The 21,179-nt window shown below is 47.4% G+C and overlaps 1 protein-coding gene across 2 annotated transcripts in view; it reads left to right on the forward strand.

Annotated features, from left to right (window-relative positions):
• ADAM19 (ADAM metallopeptidase domain 19) overlaps positions 1 to 21,179 on the forward strand; it is a 77,596-nt gene that overhangs the window by 20,338 nt on the left and 36,079 nt on the right. For both annotated transcript variants that reach the window (XM_037152230.2, XM_053665898.1), the window contains 2 exons: positions 11,175 to 11,253; positions 18,743 to 18,819. In XM_037152230.2, the coding sequence (XP_037008125.2) occupies positions 11,175 to 11,253; positions 18,743 to 18,819 (156 nt within the window). The remainder of the gene's footprint in view (positions 1 to 11,174; positions 11,254 to 18,742; positions 18,820 to 21,179) is intronic.

Here is a 21,179-nt window from a genome sequence, read left to right on the forward strand (position 1 = left end):
GTTTTATTATAACCTGAGTGAGAAATTGTGGTGATGTAATTTAGGGAAAAGGTAGCTGATATGTGGAGAAGGGAAAGGATTCCAAAGATATTTTTATGGTGGAGTCATGGAGGCTGGTTATGGGTTGAATATGGGCTGAGGGTGAGGATGGATTCAAGAACCAACGAGGGGAGGGGTTCCTGCTGAAGTAAGCAGTAAGCGGAGCCAGTCCCTGGGTTGGCCCTTAGCTTGTGCTGGGACCTTGGACAAGCCACTTCCTTCTCAGATCTTTAGTTTTCTCATTAGAGGAAGGTAGTAATCCCCAGTATCCAATTTGGCAGGATTGTGGTGGGGAGCCCAGGATGAACTCCATGTGAGAAGTAGCCTCCGGTATTCTTTCCATGACCCCCAAAGGAGGGTCTGTGCTTATCCTGGTCAGCTCTGCGCACTCTGACAGTCTTTCTACCTTATCTACAATTATAAGCACTTGATCTTCTTAGGAAATGGTTAGACCTCTGCCCATTCTAGCAGGGGAGGCCTCGCTGGGGGCCTCTCTGAGGGATCTTAAACCAGCTTCTGTTGAAAACAATGGTATCATTGAATGGGTATACTGGGCCGGGCTTTCCTCTGCCAGCTGAAGGAGAAATGGGGTCTTTATGCCTTCTGTACTCGTGGCTCATTTCCAGTCCCTTCCATAGCTCCCATGTGGCCCCCTGCCCTCTTTTCCTCCTCCTTTTTCCCCTGAGGTTATGGGTTTGCAGAAAACTGGCAGCCTCCACATTTTCTTCTCTTGTATCAGTCTCCCTGGAGAGAGGTCCAGATGGGCCAAGGAGCTATAATGGCTGCATTATATCAGGCATGGCTTCTTTTTCCAAGCCCCCCTTTCTGGGGAAGGGAAGGGCAAGACACAGAAAGGGGTTCCTTTGGAGGGAGACTGGAGTGTTAGGGAACGAGGTGACAAAGATGTCAGGCTCCTAGTATTCTAGAAGTTCTTTATCTCTTGACTTAAAAAAAAATTTTTTTTTCAATGACAGTTTACATTCAGTATTTTTTTATTAGTTTCAAATGTATAGCATAGTGGTTAGATAATCATATACTTTATAAAGTGTTTTCCCCGATATTTTTAGTACCCACCTACACCATGTATCGTTATTACAATATTATTGACTATATTCCCTGATATGCCCGTGACCATTTTGTAACTACCAATTTGTACTTCTCAGTCCTTACACCTCTTTCACCCAGTCCCCCTAAACTTCCTCCCCTCTGACAAGCAACAGTCTGTTCTCTCTGATCTCTTGGCTTGTTGATGTTAGATTTGTGGTTTGGATAAGAAGGTGAAGATTAAACTGGCTTTCAGTTGTGTGGTGACAGAAATGGGCCTGTGGAAAAAGAGACAGGCGAAGTCGGAGGAGCATCTCGGGGACCTGATCTATAGGCTGCCTTTCTTCTCTGCCCTACGCACACGCACGTGCACACACACTGCTGTTCCCTAGCTATGTGGGCAGCCTTTTAGGGGAATTTGGAAGCTGGTTTGCAACAATTCTAGGAAGGAAGGAAGATGGGCCATGAAACAGTGACTTGGCTTCTGAGAACCAGGCAGTGAAATCTACCTTCCGTGTGGCCTGTTAATGTTTGCAAAGGACTTTCACAGAAGACCTTGTAGGGGAGGGAAAAAAATAATTTTCCCTGCCTAAGTTCTCTGCTGGGAACCCTGTAACAAGAGACAGATTAGCAAGAGAAAAACAAACAGAACTTAACGTGTCTACATGGGCGATACCCAGGGGAAAATGAAAAACTCAGAGTTCAGGCTTCTACAGCATCTTCAACAGAGACAAATACATTTGTAGAGAAATGGCAGGACAAAGGAAAGAACTATTAGGCCTCTAAAAGGGGTAAGCTGTAGGTAAATGCATGGTAAATAAACACTAGTGAGTCAAGTTTGTTGTGCAAAGTCCTTTGGTGGTTTCTCCAAGCTGATAGGATATAAAATTGTCTCTGGTGATTAACTTCTGTCCTGGTTAGACAAGGGAGGAGGGAGGCCTTTGAAAATGTATGTCCTGCTGAAAAGACATTGTAGTATCCCCCTTCAGCTCAAAATAATCCTATGCCAAAGTGGTGTATTTGGGGAAGCATGTTCTGCCACCCTTCAGTGTCCTCTAATCTTCACGGTGGGACATTTGGGTGCCAGGTGGAAGGCAGGAAAACCATGCTGGCTTCACACGGTGCTTGCCACACAATTGGCCTCAATAATATTTGTGGAGTCCTTGCGCGGGCTTGCAGATGCAGACCCTGAGGCTCAGAAGAGGTGCTGCAGCTTGGCCAAAGACCCAGGGCAAATATGTGAGGAATTAGAGCCAAGAGGACCTTGGTCTTCCTGATGCCATGTGCCCCGTAGTCTGTACAGTACTGTGCTGCTTCATGAGTAATTATTGATGAGCTTTCATGAACATCTTTCCTCTCTGCCCTCTGGGAGTGTCTGGATGGCCCGACTTTTGGATTATTTATTGCTGACACTTAGCTTACTTTAGTTTATTTAGACTGATGGGTTTAGAAGCAAAATCTGACTTTGTGATGTCGGGTATGTTGCTCTTGCTCATTTTCGAGCCCACCCCCCCCTGAAAAAAAAAAAAACAGATATGGGGCTATACCTAGAATGAGGGAAAGGGGGAAGGGCTGACTGGGGCTTGGAAAGGACAGGATCTAGGATTTCATAGACAGTATCTTTAGGTGCCACCACCAGGGTGACTCAGCTCCAGCCATTTTCAGCAGATGTCACGCATCTTGAAATGCAGCTATGTGACACCAGATTGCACCGACTCGGGGTGCTCCCACTCAGCATGTAGCGAAAGGGGAACATTTCTCTAAATGCAGATCAGGGTTATCCCACGAAGGTGGCAGGGAGGCTGGAGGCCAGGACAACACATGTTGGTGACGAATTAGGAGAGCTTTCCGAGTCCTAACCCTCCTGACTTGTGCTTCAGCTGTGACTTGTGCTTTAGGTTGCAAGGAGATGTTGGGTAAGATTTATCAGAGTTACTGGGACATTGAATCAGAGCCTAAAAGGGACCAAGCCCCCACATATAGAGCAAGTTGCTTTTTTTTGTTGTTTGCTGTTTTTCATGGGATGGTCCACCTATTCCCTTTTTGCTTTTTTTCTTCTTTTTTATTTACTTTTATTACTCAACCAAACCTTCATTTTTGCATTTAGCTGTCTGACTCTGGGCTTGTGCCTTCGATACTTTCACAATGATTTTCCGCTCCTCAATGAGGAAAGCACCCTGGGCCGGGTCACAGGCACTAACTTAGTGCACACGGATCCACCTTAGCCCCGGCTGCAGGTTTCGTCTGTTTAGACCACCTCATCAGAACTTTAGGTCTCACAGCATGAACTCCACCAAGTCAGCCTGGGCACATGCCACACGCAGATTTGGGAGCTTTTCCAACTTTCTTGGTGTGAAGGGAAACAATTCTGTCACCAGGGGGTCGGGACAGCCTGGTTTTATTAGAGCCACATTGTATGACAGCCTCCAACGGTCTGGCAGACCCTGGACCGCTGCGAACGCCCGAAGACACTGTCCCCAGAAGGGCTCCTCCCTTCTTAAGCGAATTCTCAACCATGCTGTGATCTTAGAGGTTCATTTTCTTCATTCCCTCTGTGTCTTAAACACAAAGTTGATCTCCATCATATGGCCAGTTACCTACATTGGTCCTTCCCTTCAGGTTAATCTGAAGGTTAATCAGGTTAAGCAAGCCTGTGGTTATTTGTCGAAAACTGGTTGCTAGGAGGCTACTGTCAAGATATGTTTTACTTTTTTATCTTTCTTAGAACTAGTATAGAGAGTACCTCATTTCCCTGAACTGTTCTTATCTATTCCCAGTAAATACCCACACTGGGCCATGGCGGACACTGTAAAACAAGTCTGTAAACTCTACTTGGGTGAGCCATTTGTAGGGTCCCGCGGGTCCCTGCCAGTTGGGCCCCCTGATGACCCCAAGAAGCTGACCCTCTTTGCGCAGAGAGCTTGCTCATCTCTGTGGAGGCATGAAGAGGATTAAATAAAGACCCTGCGGACCAGAGGAGTAAACAGTGCTTATCCAAACATCCTTTGGTATTCCACATAAAAGCAAAACACAGGACCAGGAGCTGGTCCCAGGGATACCAGGTCTTGTGGGGACTGGGAGAAGATGTAATGGGAAGTGGTTGGTGAAAAGGAGTGTTGATTTAATGCATTGTTTGGACTTAATGGAAGGTTAAACACACACACACACACACACACACATGCTGACTCCTTTGGCTTCAGGCCAGGCTTGCGGGGTAGCGCCATCTTGTTCTCGGTGCTGCTTCTGGAGCTGGCCCTCTTGCTCATGGCAGCCCTTGAGGCGGGGGGATCCCTGCTCTCTACAGTTCCCCCTTCCGTGGCCTTTCTGTTCCTTCAAAAAGGAATGCCTCTGCCTCGGGCCCCTGGACGTCTCAGTCCCTTATTTGGCAGTAGGGCCCTTTGGCGTGTTGGTTTGTTTCCATTCCTTTGGAGTCAGACATGGAATGAGCGCTGGTTGGGAAATCTCAGTTCTGAAACAGCTCGAGCCGTCTCGTCTCCCCTTTTCTTTCTTCTTTGAAAACACTTACTGTAGTTGTTATACTACTGTCCCAAATATGGGCAAGCTTTGTCCATTTACTAGAATAGCACTCTGCTTTTTCCAGCCCTTGCTAGGGCCTGCCTGTCCTGGGCTCACCTTTCTCATTTGATAGGGAAACAGGCAGAGTAGCTTGGGACTTGCGTAGTAGCACCTAGCGAGTTAAAAAAATATTAGTGTTAAAATTTCTGAATATACCCAAAAGGAGAGAAACTGGATTATGAGCCCTCGAAAACTTATTATCTCTATTTAACAATTATCAAGATTTCTGAGCTACTTCTGGAGAAAATAGCACCCCTGATGTTTGTAATGTACAAATACTTTATACTGTACAAGGAGTTCTTTTACATTTGTTCATCTTATTTAACCAAATATTCTTAATTAGTCAGTCTTCTAACTTTTTATAAAAGCCCTACAAAGTAGATTCATTCATTTTCCCCATTTTATAGATGAGAAAGCTGAGCACACAGAGGTTAACCACTTGCCCGAACTTGCAGAACTAATAAGGCCAGAGCCAGTGTTTGAATATAATTTCTCATTTGAACCTCTCGACGATGCTGTGGGACAGAATTTATTTACTCTGTTCATGTGCAGTTGAGGAAATGAGCACTCAAGTGAAACCCTTGTCATTCAAAGGCTCTTGTCAGCTTTATCCACTGACAAATGGGGGAGCTGGTAGGAGGATACAACTGGTTTAAAAATTGGAAAAAGGGGCCCTGGCTGCTGTGGCTCAGTGGATTGAGCACTGGCCTGTGAACCAAAGGGTCGCCTTCAATTCCCAGCCATGGCACATGCCTGGGTTGTGGACCAGGTCCCTGGTGGGGTGCGCGCAAGAGGCAACCACACATTGATGTTTCTCTCCCTCTCTTTCTCCCTCCCTCCCCCTCCTTAAAAAGAAATAATAAAATCTTTTTAAAAATTGGAAAAAGGGAATGTTGAGATAGATTGCTCAGTTAGATATACAACTTGTTAATTAATATCCTAGGGGCAGCAAAGCCCTGCATAACCTCAGGAGTTATCTCTTACTGGATGGAAATCAGTTGTCTCTCTCTTCTATCTTATTAGGTTGTTACAAATTACATTCTAGTTTTACAAGTTTTGCAAGAGCCGCCCTACTTAATTGTAAAAAGCCTTTTCCCAAGAACCTTAAACAGGCCTCCCGGGGCCTATGACCTACCTGACAGTGCCCTGATCTGACATTGAAAGAGACCTGAGCAACTCTTGACTCATTTCCAGGGTTTGAAAGGACAATTATCTAGATAGTGATTGTAGCTGGTGCTCAAAACAAAGCTTTCTAAGCTGTAGGTTTTCCCTCTATCTTGTGGTGCTATCATTTTTAGGTGTTAGGAGGCTAGAAATGGGGGAAAGAATTTAAAATGTTAAAATTGATCCAGTGGAGGAGGGGAACTGTCAGAACCTGAAAAAAGTTATCACCTGGAAAAACTATGAAAATTCCACATGTCTGCGTCCTTCTCTGGAGAACATGATTCTCAGTGGGTCTGGGGTAGGGCCTGGGATGATACATTTTTTTCACCGTGTTTCTGGATGTGGTGGAGTTACTGGGCCAAATCCCATAATGACGGCATTAAGAGTGTGAGCTAGACCTGAAAGAGGCACATGTCATCACCAGCCCAGGCAGGCAGGGGGAAGATCCTCTGGGGAAAATAGGAGGGACCAGCAAGATAGCACCTCCCAAGGATCACCAGCGTCTAAGTGCCCAGATGCTCTTGAAAGAGCAAGATGGACCAAGAGCTGAGGGAAGGAGGTGTCAAATAGCCCCTGGGAAGAGCGAAGGAATGCTTGCTTCTACTGAGCACGTCTGCACAGACTGGCTTATCAGAAGCAGCAGGAAGAAGGGTTGATCTCAGAGATGTTTTGCAATTGTAGCCTAGAGAAGTGCTTCAGATTTATCTGACAGTAAATAGTCCCTAAAGGGACGGTGCTGGGTGGGAAGGCTTCAAGCCTTAGGCAAGGTGGGTCAGGGCGGGTCAGACTGCAGTGTGCCTTTGGAGTCTGGCTGTGTGTACTAACAGGATCTGGCCATCGCAGGCGATTTGATTGTCCTTCCCTGGAGAGCAACCTTATGTTTTATGTCTGGTATTTGGGGGCTTATTTTCCCAGGTGGGATTCAGAAGATACAGATTTTGCCCAAGGACTTTGAGGTCGGGGCAACCTGGGTTTTGCCCAAGTGGACGTTCCAGTGCTGGCTGCTCTGACAGTAGCATTGGGATGTGATATGGATGCAGCCTGCCTGTGGGCTGGAGAGCCTGGGGGGAGGGGCAGGAGGGCAGATGAAACCACTTTTCCATCAAAGCTAGAAAAAGGAGGGGGCGGGGTGGGAAATCTTGGATGGTCCTTCTCTCTTCCTGGACACACATCACTCACAAGTCGTTTCCTGAAAATCCTAACACACTCCAGTGGTGAGAGACGGCTTCCTGCCGATCTGCTGAGCCAGCTCCTTGTCAGGGAGGAGATGAGAACAAGATGTGGTCAGAGAAGGGGCGTGTGGGCCGAGCTGGGCTGCCCAGTGGCCTCTGTCAGGGGACAGCAGTGTCTTTGGTCCTGAGGGCAATGCCAGGGCACCACATGGGCATCACAGATGGGCCGAGCTTGGGCCAGTGGGGAGCGTTTGAAAGCAGTGTTTCGTCTATCGGTGAAATTGCACAGATGGTGGTGATGAAACATGACCCTTCCTTTTGTTCAAGAAGGAAGGACCTTCCTGGCCAACATCTGCAACCTCATTTGGGGAAAGAGTTGTTGTTTTAAAAAAACAAAAAAACCTAAACAAACAAACAAACAAACAGAAAACCAGCCCTGAAGTGCTCACACGTCCATCCTCTTTTTCTGCCTCTGCTTTGCTTATTTATACCTATTGCTCTCACATCAAAGAGCTCAGTCTTCTTTCTGTGGCAGCACCGATGTCCTCAAGGCTGCCGTCATCACCAGCAACTTGTGGTTTGGACTCCTGGGTCCTGGTGGTGCTTTTTAGTGTTATGCTTCCACCTTCTAAGAGAGACAGAACAGAAAACTACCTGAAAAGTGTGGTCAGGACCAACAGACCTGACACCGTGCCCTGAGAGCTGGGACAGCCACACAGCCAAGTTCCCGGTGTGTCCTCTGTCACAACATGGGGCAAGGATTAGTCCCTTCCTCAGAGCCCTGTTGTGAAGGGGAAGCAATTTAACACTTAACTACGTGTGAGCTCTCTTGACTGCAGCTCTTCTGGGCTTCTCAGGCTGCAAATGATCCAGGATGTGGTGGAGGCAGGAAGGTGGTGGGGACTTTGATATTTCTGAACTTTACCTGCCTTAAAAGTAAGTTGAAATCTCATGGTCTGGGGCGGTGGTTCTGATCAGAATCAGTCAGTCATCACAGTAGGTGGTCGGTTAGACACCAGGCCCAGTTTCTATCTGCTTCAGTGTATCTGGGGTTCAGCCCCACAATCTGCATTCTCAACTAGCTCCTGGGCGCAGCCGAAGCTGATGCTGCTGGACCTACAAGGACAGTTAGGTCGAGGAGGAGGCAGACTGTTCCTTGTAGATTCAGAAGACAGAGTGCAGGCCAGTGGGTGCCAGTCACAGAGAGGTAGTTTTGGGTTCAGTGTAAGAACTTGATTTAACTATTAGGTAGGTATGGTCAAATAGGAGGTGACAGGAGTTCCCTGCCACTGGGTGTGTCCAGGGCTGAATGGCCATGTGGCAGATTCCTATACAAGGTATAGAAGTTCATTCACTTATTTATTCATCCACTTATTCACCAAATAAACGTATACTGCCTGCCTGGTAGGGGCTGGGAGCCAGGGAGAAGCCTTGAATAAGGCAGCCACGCCTCCCGCCCTTAGGGAACGCATAGTCCGGTGCATTTGGCTATGATTTCCTGAAGTCCCTGTTAATGCTGAGGCACTAAGAGTCCCTGGTGAAGGGGGAAGATCCTCAGAATAAGAAACTGCAGAAAGATGCATACCCTTCTGAGGATGAGAGGCTGAGGACCGACAAGAACATGGACACCTGTGAGGTTCGGGCTGGATGGCTTTCTTTGGAGCATCTCAATGTCACCGGGTGAATAATACCTCTCCCCCTGAGACTGAGGAGAGTCAGAGAATGTATGTATCAGGAGTACATTTTCTGTGGGAAAATTTATATCCATTGGCACCCGGATGGACCATTAAACTCTGAACCCCTGCCTAGCTGCCCATTAGGCGGTCTGTGAAACCAGACCCAGGAAGCGGGGCTGCAGGAATGAGCTAATTGCTTTTCCACCACTTCCGAGTGATACACTGGAGAGTTCCTGGCTGGGGAGATTTAGAGGGAAATAGGTAAATTCCATCCATTATGCTGGGTGTTAAGCCCTTTTTGTGAGTTTTTGTCATTTTACTCTTATGAGAGTCCTGTCCAGTAAGGATGTAGTCTTTGTTTTTGGAGAAGAAAAAAACATTCAGAGGGACAGAGTAACTTGCTCATGGCCATAGAAACAGCCAGTGTCAGAGCTGGCATTGAACCTTGTCTCTCGGACTCCAGACTCAAAGCTCCTAGCAAGCTGTATGACTCACTCATCTACTTATTCCTTTGTTTATCCGTTTCTTCACTCAGTAATCAGTTAAGTCATTCTTTCACTGAGTAAATGTTAAACACTGATATATACTGGTGAGCAAAGTAGCGTGGCCTCTGTCCTCAAGGGGCACACAGTTTACCTCGGACACTGGGTGACTCCTCCTCCCTTCTATCCTTGGCTGCTCACATGCTCCGGAGAAAGCGGAATCGCTGCGAGACAGGATCTGGGAAGTTCGCTCCTGACTCAAAGTTTCCATGTAATGAGAGTTTCCCTGCACACGCTGGGGTTTGGACTTTGCTTTATTTTTACATTTCCCTGTTGAGTCCTGTTCTTCTTGTCCAAGGCTGGCGGTTGAAGGGCTTTGCATAGTACAAGGGGGAATCTCGTGGCATTTGCTTTCTGACTGCTCCCCAGGGGTGGAGGGCATCTGAGAGTCAGGATCCCAGAACTTGGGGCTGGAAGTGACTCTAGAGCGACTCTAGAGACTCTCATCAGTGACGCTGTCTTTCCGGGAAATGTCACCTCTTCTAGAATGGGGGGCTGTCTCCGCAGATTCCTTTGGCTTTCTGCGCTGGCCTCAGCCTGTATTTTCTTCTTAAAAGCGGTTTCTAATTAGGTTTTCAGTTTTCAAAATGAATGTGTGTTCATTATTTTAAAAAAAATCAACCAATTTTCAGAAGTATGCAACTGATATTGTGAGCCTCTTCTTCAATCCCCCTGAGATAATTACTGTGGACGTTGGGCATTTGCGTCCCCAGTTGTTTGTGACACATACACTAAGGTGTACTATTATTATTTTTTATTAAAATGGATGATTAAAATGCATACTTTTCTAAAATTGATTTTTTATCTAAGTCAATTTTGGACATTCTTTTCGATCAGTATATATAAATCCACTTCATTCTTTTTTTTTTTGTTAGACTCCAATTTCTCTTCCATTACAAACCCCTCTGCCCCTGACCTTGACGTTTTATGGATGCATTCGGCTTTCAGCGTGGATGAGCGTGTTGAAGCATCCATTTGGCTCTTGAATTTTGTTTTACTTTTATTTTTTATTTTTGTGTTTTTTATAAGGGAAAGTTTATGTAGGAAGTCACAGAGGTAGAAGAAGTGGGCCCAGGAAGCAAGTTACAGAGAGAGAAGGGCCCTTGGAGCTCAGTGGGGAGGGAGAGGCAAGGAAAAGGTGCGCCTGGCAGGCGGGAGTGGGGGAAGGCGCGGGCGTGCCCCCCAGAGAGAGCTGCTTTTTTTTTTTTTTAACTTTTAGAGAAATTCTAGGAACCTCATTTGGCATTGCCTTTCCTTCGTTGAGGCATTCTTAACCTTGGCTGCAAGGGGTCTGTGGCAAAAGAAAAATCAAGGTCTGGTTTTAGAAAAAAAAGGACTTATTGGAAGGGTGAGACAGGGAAGTGCCAGGTCTCAGGACATCTGAACCACTAGGTCTCAGAAAGGCCAGGCTGTGGCAGCTTCAGGAACCTGTGCAGCAAGAACAAAGGGATAGATGAATTGCTCCCACCTGTTCATCTCTGGTGACATTATTCCATTGGCTTGGCTTGGATCATGGTCTCCCTTGGTTAGGACCAGGGACAACGCCTTGACTGACAATCTCACCAAAACATGCAGCAGGGGAAAGGTGTTTTCTTCAATAAAAATTGGTGTGCTAGTACTAAAAGTTGGTAGATGCAGTGGTAGAAAAGTTAATCCAGGTACACTTTGAATATGTGTTTGCCTGTGCATATTCCCGAGACCCAGAAAAAGGCCACTGCTTTTGTTCTGTTGACTCCATCTGATTGTCTGCACTGAGTCATAGTCCCCACAAATTCAAAAATTCATAGCAGACTCTCTCCTGCTTTTCTTTGTGTTCCTGAGGCCTTGGTGTCCGCCCTTTTTCTTCTGCACATGAAAGAAGGGGTGGTTATGCGTGCTTCAGTTAGACTAACTGGCCATAGCCCCCGGGAGGGTGGAGTCTGTCACCTCAGGTGACAAATGGCTTTTCTTATTCTTCACAGGCACCTTTTCGCTCCAGCCTACACAGAAACCCAGTATACTACCAGTGGCAACCCTCAAACCACCGCGCTGAAACCCGAGGTAAGTTCAGGTCAGCAAATAGCTACAAAGCGGCTGCCCTCCGCCACCCCACCCCTGGGACGCCAGGCGATGGCGGACCCGGTGGAGATGGCTTCTCCTCCACAGGGATTGTCTCTGCTGCCAGAAAACCAAGGGAGACAGCAGGAGACGCCAGGAGAAAATTTGTTCGTTTCCTAAGTGTGCCCTCTCCCCTGCTGGCTAACGTGCTCAAACAGAGAGTATTTTAGGATAATTGCTTCTGATTAAAATTGGCATAAGCCACCCTGAGGCATGTATTTTCTTTGCTTTATGTTAAGTACTCACCCGTTAACAGAAGTTGAAGCGGGAGGCGCGGTTTACTGGCCATCCCGTCCTCTCACCCCATCAACTAATTGTTCCTTTTTCATGTGGATCAGTACAGTTTTGCAGTTTGCCTTTTTAATACGATTTTAGGTTGTGGGGATTTTCTTATTTTGCTGCTATTTCCACTTTGGATTTTTTTCTCCTCAAAGTCGTTTTTGAGGATGGATGTTTGCACGAAGAATTTCTCTTTTAGAAGATGGTCTTTCACCCTGGCTGGTATAGCTCAGTGGATGGAGCACAGGCCTGCAAACCAAAAGATCGCAGCTGGATTCCCAGTCAGGGAATCGAACATGCCTGGGTTGCAGGCCAGTTCCCAACAGGGGATGCACGAGAGGCAACCATACATTGATATTTCTCTCCTTCTCTCCTTCCCTCCTCCTCTAAAGATAAATAAATAAAATCTAAAAAAAAAAAGGTCTTTCAGATGGATACATTTTAGTTGGTTTCACCACACCCCACTGGTGACCACTGAAACTAGTGAATCATACACATTTCGTGGTTTGCCAGCTTTTTCCACCAGGGGACCCATTAGAATCATAGGCTTAGACCTTTGGTTCTCAAGCAGGTGTGATTTTGTTTTAAATCATTCATTTACTTAAACTTTTGTCAATATACAGGCAATTAACATGAAGCAAAGAAAGTATGCTTCATGATGATTTATACCAATTTTAATCCAGTACAGTTACCCTAAAATATTCTATTTGTATGTCTGACCATCTTGACCAGCAAAGGAGGGACCCTTGGCAATGTCCAGAGGCAGTTTTGATCGTCATGACTGAGAGGTGCTACTGGCGCCTGGAAGGTAGAGGCCAGGGGTGCTGCTCACCCACAGTGCTCAGGACAAGCCCCACACAGAGAATTAGCTGGCCCTGATTGTCATTGGTGCTCAAGTTGAGACAGTGCAGTGACCCTTCTCAGACTCTGGCCTGACACGGGCTGATGTGGGCTGAAGGGGAAGGGGAGATGGGCTCTGGAGGAGCCTCTGGGGCAGGACTTCACGGACTGGAGTGGTGGGTAGATGTGGGAGGGGTGGTGTGAAGCCAGCAGGACAGGCCCCTCGACCGCAGGCTCCTCCAGCAGAGGTTTCCCATGGAATCTAAGTCTCCCGCGTGGCCCATTCTTTCAAATACCCTGCCTGAGCATGACCACCTGGAAGGCAAGGACAGCCACTGTCTGTCATTTCCAACTCCGATTACTTGATCAGATTACCCTTGAAGGACAGGGTACAAGATAGCTACGTGCCCACAGCAGGCAGTGTAGCTGTTTTTTCATCTCTGGGCAGGCTGTCTGGCTGTAGTGTGTCTGCACACCTTCCTCAACGCCCCTTGGTCAAAACCTTCTTCCTTGAGATTGGTTCTCTGCCTCTGGGGAAGTGGAGAGGGGTCAGGCGTACTTCGAAAGCTTCAGCCACGACAACCTCACAAAGCACCCTCCTCTGAGCTTGGCTCCTGCCTCGGTGTACCAGCAGCTCAAGAATGGGTCTCAGTGCCCAAGTTTGCCATGAGCTCACGCTTCCTGCTGTGGAAGCCCCCTTTGGGGTGGCCCCCTCAGGCCCAGAAGCAGAGCAGGAATGTGGTGATTTCATGACCATTCATTTCCTTGTTCTTTGTGCTCTCAGAATTAGGCAGAGATGTTGTAAAGGCCCTTCAGAAACAGAGGAGTGAGAGAGACCTTCCTCCCATTTCCAGAATGCTCCTCCTTCCTAAAGGGTTTTTGGACCGAAGTATAGTCTAGGCCATTGATTTCTTACATCCCTGCTACAGGACAGCAAAGCCCCTACCCAACCCCATGGAGCTCTTAGTTCTTTCTTCTTTGGGAGTTGAGGACCTAAAGAGGAATGGGAATGGAATAAACCATTTAGCTGCACTTGACCCATGTGTTGAGGACCATGCCCTACTACCAAACTTGGCCTGGGGCAGCGGGAGTTCTGGGAACCTTATCAAATACACTGGACGGGGCTGTAGGCTGCAGCCCTGATCTGGGTCAGATCACTGGGGGAATGAATGGGTCTGCGAATGTGTCCCAGTAGAAAGAGTTACAGAGTTTGGGGTCTGAAGCCAGGGTTTTAGACTTGGCTTCAGCTATTTGACCTTAAACAACCCTTTTGACTACACTAGTATTGAATTTCTTCTTCTGAAAATTGGATATGCTAAGATCTGATTCTCAGGGCTATGGCAGAATAAGATGAATCACTGATTTTATGGGAATTTATAAACATCTCTTGCAACGCCACATTTTACAGATGAGGAAATTGAGAGAAGACAAAAAGGAACATGCTTAAGTTCAGATAACCAGCAAATGGCAAGGTTTAAAGATTAGAACTCAAGTCTCTATTGGTGGAAGAAGAGAACAGTTTTGACAAATGAATTTGTATGTACTTTGCTGGATTGCTTTCCCTGGGAGAGGCTGAGCATGAGATCTGATAGGCTGCTGGGGTTTGAACTCTCCACTGGACAAAACCTCTCTAACCTTGAGTTCTGGTGAAGATGAAGGCGTAGGTAGAAACCCTTTGCTTCCAAAAGCAGAAACCAGGTAGAAACCCTTTGCTTCCAAAAGCAGGAACCAATCTAAAATCAATAAACAACCAGTCTAAAGAACCAATCTAAAATCAATGAACAACCAGAAGTGCCAGAAAATCAAACTGCATGGAACTCCGACAACCCAGGAATTAAAGAAATAGTCAACCAGACCAACCAGACAGGTAAGGCCCCAAGGCGAGGTGCAGACCTCGCATGTGGGGCCGGCTGAACGAAAACTGAGACTCAAAGGTGACCGTGGACTACGGCAGGGGTGGGAGAATCTCCCAGTCTCACACTAGAGTTCATTGGAAAGTGCGCTAGAGATGAGCAGGTAACCACACTGTTCCCGCTCTGGCCCCTCCCCGACAGGGAGTGCTTGCCCTGTTTGTCACAAGGAGGGTTGCCCTGCCCAAGTGAATACCTAGGGCCCCACCCCCTTACAACTTATCAGGGGTCCTGAACAAAGAAATATGGCCCAAATGAAGGAACAGAGCAAAAGTCCAGAAAGAGAGCTGAGTGATAAGGAGATAGCCAGCCTATGTGGTAGAGAGTTCAAAGCCCTGGTAATCAAAATGCTCACAGAACAAAATCCTCACAGATTGAGCTGGGTCACAAAATGAAAGAGCAAATGAAAGATACCCAAAGTGAAATAAAGCAAAATATTCAGGGAACCAATAGTGACAGGAAGGAAACCAGGACTCAAAGCAACAATTTGGAACAAAAGGAAGAAATAATCATACAACTGGAACAGAATGAAGAAACGAGAATTCAAAAAAAAAAAGAGAGAGAAGCTTGGGAACCTCTGGGATAACTTTAAATGTTCTAATATCTGAATTATAGGGGTACCAGAAGGAGAAGAACAAGAGTAAGACATTGAAAACTTATTTGAACAAATAATGAAGGAGAACTTACCCAGTCTGGCAAAGGCAATAGACTTCCAGGAAGTCCAGGAAGCCCAGAGAGTCCCAAAGAAGTTGGACCCAAGGAAGAACACACCAAGGCACATCATCGTTAAGTTACCCAAGATTAAAGATAAGGAGGGAATTTTAAAAGCAGCAAGAGCAAAGGAGAGAGTTATCTACAAAGGAGTGCCCATAAAACAATCAGCTAACCTTGCAGATAAAAAGGGGCTGGAAAGAAGTATTTGAAGTCATGAAAGGTAATGATTTACATCCAAGATTACTCTATCCAGCAAAGCTATCATTTAGAATGGAAGGGCAGATTAAGTGCTTCCTAATAGGGTCAAGTTAAAGGAGTTCATATTACCAAGCCCTTATTATATGAAATGTTAAAGGGACTTATCTAAGAAATTGAAGAAGATCAAAAACTATGAACAGTACAGTGACAACAAACTCACAGCTATCAATGAGTGAACATTAAAAAAAAAGAAAGAAAAACAACAAAAGCAAGAACTAAGCAAACAACTAGAACAGGAACAGAATCAGAGAAATGGAGATCACATGGAGGGATATCAACTGGGGAGTGGGAGGGGAGAAATGTGAGGGGGAAGGTACAGGGAATAAGAAGCATAATTGGTAGGCATCAAATAGATGGGGAGAGGTAAAAAATGGTATAGGAAACTGGTATGGAAAATAGTATAGGAGAATTCAAAGTAAGTACAACCACGGACATGAGCTAAGGGGGGAGAATGCTGGAGGGTTGGGGAGTGCAGGGCAGAGGGGGGATTGGGGGGGAAATTGGGAAAACTGTAGTAGCATAAGCAATAAAATATACTTTAAAAAATAAATAAAAGACACTAGCTCGAAAAAAAAAAACACCTCTCCAACCTTGAGTTTTCCCCCTTTTAAAAATGGGACTAATCATACATACCTCATAAGTCTTTGGTCAGAATTTTATTTTAAATCAGTATAAGTTGTTTAGCCAGTAGTAAAAGCTGGATAAACATTAGCTCTTATTTTTACTAACAGTGAGTGGCGGGTATTGTTATCCATGTGAGGATGAGTGTGAAAGCCCTTTGGAAATTTAAGGCACGTCACAGAAGTCCATTGTGGTGCTGTTTCAGGGACACCCAGGCGGTGGGCACTGTTAGCGTCAGCCCAAAGGCGGGAAGAGGTACAAGGGCTCTTCACACCCATCCCAGGCTCTGATTTCTCTTTATCTGTGGAGATACCAGGATTTTCAAAGCTGACCCATATTTCTGAACTTCTTGACTGTCATTCTGATATCTATGAGTCCCATTCAGGCACAGCCCCCTTTTCTGCCCATGAATGATCTTGGGTTGTGGAGTTCCAAGGCCTTGTTGCTGAAATTTAAAGATCAGGTTTAGAACCTAAACGCCTGATAACGTGCCTCCAGGTCCCAGAGCCTAGGGTAGGTGGAGAAGTCATGCTACAGGCTGGCATTTGAAACAGATGGACTTCTGGCTGGAAGGAGGGTTGTGCCCACTTCCCTTCTTTCACACGTGCCGCAGGATTGCCTCTGGCACAGTGGCTTGCTTTTGTGGCCCGATGAATGTGAGCGTCAGACTTGTTTCAAGCCCAAGAGAGTTTGATGCAAAAAGAGGCTGGTGCCTGCCTGTCCCTCCTCCTGACTGCCTGAATGTGGATGTATGGAGGAGCCACCGTGGAGGCAACTAGTTACCGGGAGGTGACGGGACACCAGACTGAGATTGACCTTGGGCCGAGTGTCAGCCTGGCCTGTATGCTGTGGTCTGGCTGCAGCTAAGACCGAAGGGTCAGCCCTTTGGTGGGCTTCTTGCTCCCTCAAGGCCACATTCTGTATTTGACAAAGGATCACTGATGTTTATGGCCGGCTGCTCTGGGCCAGGTATGCTGCACTAGCTCCTTGAGGTGCGGTGTTCTTACAACCCTCCTTGAGGGAGAAACTAAAGATGCTGGAAGTCAGAGAGGGGTTATACAACTGTTTCCACAGCTGGTAGGTATGGAGCTTGATTTAACCCTGGTTTGGGCATGCCAAAATGCCTATATTTAATTAGACTATTCTTGGGCCTAGAGCCGGCCAGGAGATGAAACCAGAGAAGATAAACAAATGGGCTGTCTCCTAGGTCACATTGCTGCCAGCCAGGGACCAGGGAACATCCACAAGCAAGTATGGTCCTGCTGATGGACCACTTGGACTGTTCCATAGGCAAATGCCAGAGGTTTCCGTCTGGCCCTGCTCCTACGCAGGGTGGTGGGTGGGCTCGGGGGAAGAAGCGTCCCTGTCTGCAGCTACATAGTTCACATCCTGCTTAACAACCTGCTCAGAGCCTGGCTCTGCCATGTGGGCTTTACCTTCTCTCTGTTCTGACCGCCTTCTCTCTCTGAACCTTTTGGGAAGGAGCTTGTAGGGATGTGTCCTTTGTTCTGACCCCTTGCTGTGCCCTGGCCAGTCCTGGTTTGAGTCCATTTGTCAGATTTCACACATGAGCACTCAGCAGTGTCCTTGTTTGCCTCCTAAATGCTCTGGTTACCCTACTTATAAACCCCTCTGCCGGCATCTCCAACCTTGGTTTCAAGCCACTCTTCACGGTTTGTAATTCTATCTTTGTGTAGTTTTTTAATTAAGATTGGCTTGCACCAGACCATAAGTCCCACGAAGGCTGGAGCTGTGTCTGTTGGTTCATTGTTGTGTCTCTGGGGCCTAACCCAGGGCCTGGCACACAGCGGTGCTCCACATCTGTTTGTAGTCATGGAGGAATCCAGCCAGGCTGGGGAGACCAGATGGCCCTGAGACACAGCGACGGGAGAGCAGCCTCAGACCTCTGTGTGTCTGTGAATGTGTCTATAGGTGCCAAATCCATTCTGATCCAGGCACGCAGGGATTCAAGGCAGGTACAGAGGAGCTGGGGTCTATCCATTTCCTAGGCCTGCTGTAACACAGTACTATGAACTTGGAGGCTAACACAATGGAAATGTATTCTGTCATAGTTCTGGAGGCCCAAGTTCAAAATCGAGGGGCCGGCAGGGCCAAGTTCCCTCTGTAGTCTAGGAAAGAATTCTTCCTTGCTTCTTTCAAGCATCTGATGGCTTCTGACCACCCTTGGTACTTCGTGGTTCTCCTCGGCCTGCAGCTTCGCACTCTGATCTCTGCCTCTGTTATCACATGGCTTTCTCTGCGTGTGTGTGTCTGTCTGAGCCCTGTCCTCCTCTGAAAGGACACCAGTCCAGTATGACTTCAACTTTACTTAATTATGTCTGCAAAGATCCTGTCCCAAATAAGATCATTTTCTGAGGTTCTGGGTAGACAGGGATTTTGTGTGTGGCGTGGGGGGGGGGCACTATCCTACCCTATAGGGGGTCACAAAGGTGACTCTGGTGGGAAGGCAGGCTCTTCAGAAGCTGGTGTTCTCGCTGGCCAACATCCTGTTGTGGCAAGAGCTCTGAACTGGCTCTGAAATCCTGGGTCTCCACTAGCAGAAGGGACCTTCAGCAAACCTCTTTGCTCCTCTGGGCCTCAGCTCCTTCCTCTGTTCCATGAGGGTGATGTACCCACCTGTCCCGCCTCCCAGGGCTATTATGAGGATCAGATAAAACAGAGGCTTGGAAGGCTCTTAGCAGGTTCTGAGGTTAGGCTAGGTGTACAGTCATCCATGACCTTCAGGAGACATTAACACGGCTGTGCTTCTCGGTGTTCTTTGGCCTAACCACCTCTTTCTCCTTACTTAGGACCACTGCTTTTACCACGGGACGGTGAGGAAGGCACATCAGTCCAGTGTCACGCTCAGCACCTGCCGGGGAATGAGGTAAGAGGCCCTGACAGTGCTGGGGGACACCCGGCACTCCCCCCAGGAATGGAATTTCAGGATGAGCAGGGCTGGCCTTGGGCAGGGACCTCGAGAAGCTGTCCACTGAGAGTATATGCAAACCAGTTTGGAGACGGGCCGCGCCCAGCAGGAACTAGAGGAACTTGATGTTTTAGTGTTACCCAGGTGTGGTGAGGCCAACAGAGCAGGAGTTGGCTGCCACTGAAGGGACCCTGGAAGCCCAGGGGTCCATCTGGAGGCAGAGGGAGGAGAAATGTGGCAAGTCTTTATTGTGGTGTCTGCAGGAAGGAACGGGTGAGGTTTCGGATTGGTTGGTTTAAATAATTTCGGGGCATCTGAGGCTCGAGTACCTTGTTGTCTGGTACCGGGCCTGGAGTGAACAGGGTAGGGAGCTGGTGGGCCAGAGGGTGAAAGCCGCATTTGAAAGGCATGCTGGCTGGCGAGTTGTTTACTAGCTGCAGGAGTTGGAGTAGATGTCCAAGCACCGGGATATATGAAGTTCACGATGGAGTCATACACTTGAAACTCACGAGTGTGAGCATTTACTCCCACTTCTCCTTTGCTCTTTTCTGGAAGAAGTACTTGTAGGCGGTGAAAAAGGAAATGGGCAGCTAGTGAAAAGAGAAAGGAGAAGCAAGGATAATGTTCAAGACAGAAAGTCAACTGAAAAGCTGCAACTAGGTTGCGCATTGAAAAGAGAGTGACTTCGTTCTCTGAGCCAGACACCTAGTTTGCAGCCAATGGCAGTTTACCAGCTGGGTGACCTTGGGCCACGATGGTCTCCTTTGTAGAAGGTACATAAGAGGAACATTCCTCGTGTGCTGAGGATCGGATGTGTTCATAGAGATCTAATGTGTACAACTGGCTGTCACGCAGGAGCACTCAGTCACCTCCTAGGCTCTTGCTTCCTAGGTGTGGCCTGCAAGGGGTGGCATCACCGGGGAGCTCATTCAAAATGCAGTGTCTCTGGTCCCACCCAGACTTACTGGATTATAATCTGCATTTCCAAGCCCCCCAGGTGATTGCTGTGCACGTTACAGTGTGTCCCCGAGAAGGCGCATTCCTTGACGATGTAAATTATATCTCAGATATCTGTTCCTCTGCTCCAGCCTACCCAAGTGCTTTGCAGATAGTAGGGTTTTGTAGATGTATATTGAAGGAATGAATGTCACTTAGTTAGACTCTCCCCACACTTCCCTCCTTTAGAAAAGAGATGATCTGAAAGTTCTGTATTTTAATTACCTGAAATAATTACCTGGGGTTTAATGGCCTGGGTTTTAGTGTGATACCTGTACCCAGTGTATTGGTAAACTGTCTCCACGAAAAGAAAAAGAAAAGGAAAAACCCTGATTTGTAGCATCTGCCAATAGGCTGGTAAAAATACTCCTACCGTGACCCACATGAAGCTGTCAACACGATGTTACTGACGGCAGAATTGGGGAGGTGTGTGCACGACTGCCTCTCGTGAGCCAGCGGGTGTTTCCACTGTGTACCCTTCTTCTCTGTCAACTGATTCCTTCAATAATTGTTTTGGTCATTCAGCATATTCATATTGGGCACCTGCTCTATGCCCATCCCCTACACAAGTGAAAGAAAGACAGGCATTGGAAGTACTTTTCTGAGCCCTCGGTTTCCTCATCTGTAAAATGGGCATCCGTGACAGGCACGTTAGAGAATGAAATGTATTATGTGAATTCTGAAGCACTCTACAGGCAGACGAGATTATTATCATCTACACCATCTTATAACAGTGAAATCATGCTCACATTTACCCAGGCTCACATGCAAATGCAAGGCTGCAGTCCCAGGTACCCAGGCTCACAGGCAAATGCAAGCAAGGCTGCAGATCCCACGTGTTTGTTTATAAATTGGGACCTGTCTCCTCTGGAAGGCTTTGCAGTGAGTGGGCCACAGGGAATTAGGCAGGAAACGAGCTTTGGAGGGAAGGCCATACCAGTGGCCTCCAATCCCCCACTCAAATGACTTGGTTGAGCCAAGCCAACTGGCCTCCCAGTGGTGTTTACAAGCCCAGCCACAGCCACCTGCAGTCTGCAAGTAAACAACCGTCTTTCCCAAGGAGGAGGAAGGGGAACATGCAGGTGTGACTCGCATCTCCCCGCCTCTTCCTCTGCTCCCTTGGTCTGGAGTGGTGGGAACTTGGCTTAGCCTCTTGTGAGTCATTCCCAAGGCCGTGCTGACAGGGGGAAACCGGGTGAGCTGTCCGTGTGTTTCTGTTTTGCATGCTTCCCTCTGCTGAGGTCCACCCGCCTTCCTTTCCCAGCCACCCCACTACACACCTCAAGAAACCAAGGGTGTCTGCGGGCTCCACTGATTTAAGA

Source organism: Artibeus jamaicensis, unplaced genomic scaffold (assembly GCF_021234435.1).
Source record: "Artibeus jamaicensis isolate MK-2021 breed Jamaican fruit bat unplaced genomic scaffold, CSHL_Jam_final contig_432, whole genome shotgun sequence".
NCBI lineage: Eukaryota > Metazoa > Chordata > Mammalia > Chiroptera > Phyllostomidae > Artibeus > Artibeus jamaicensis.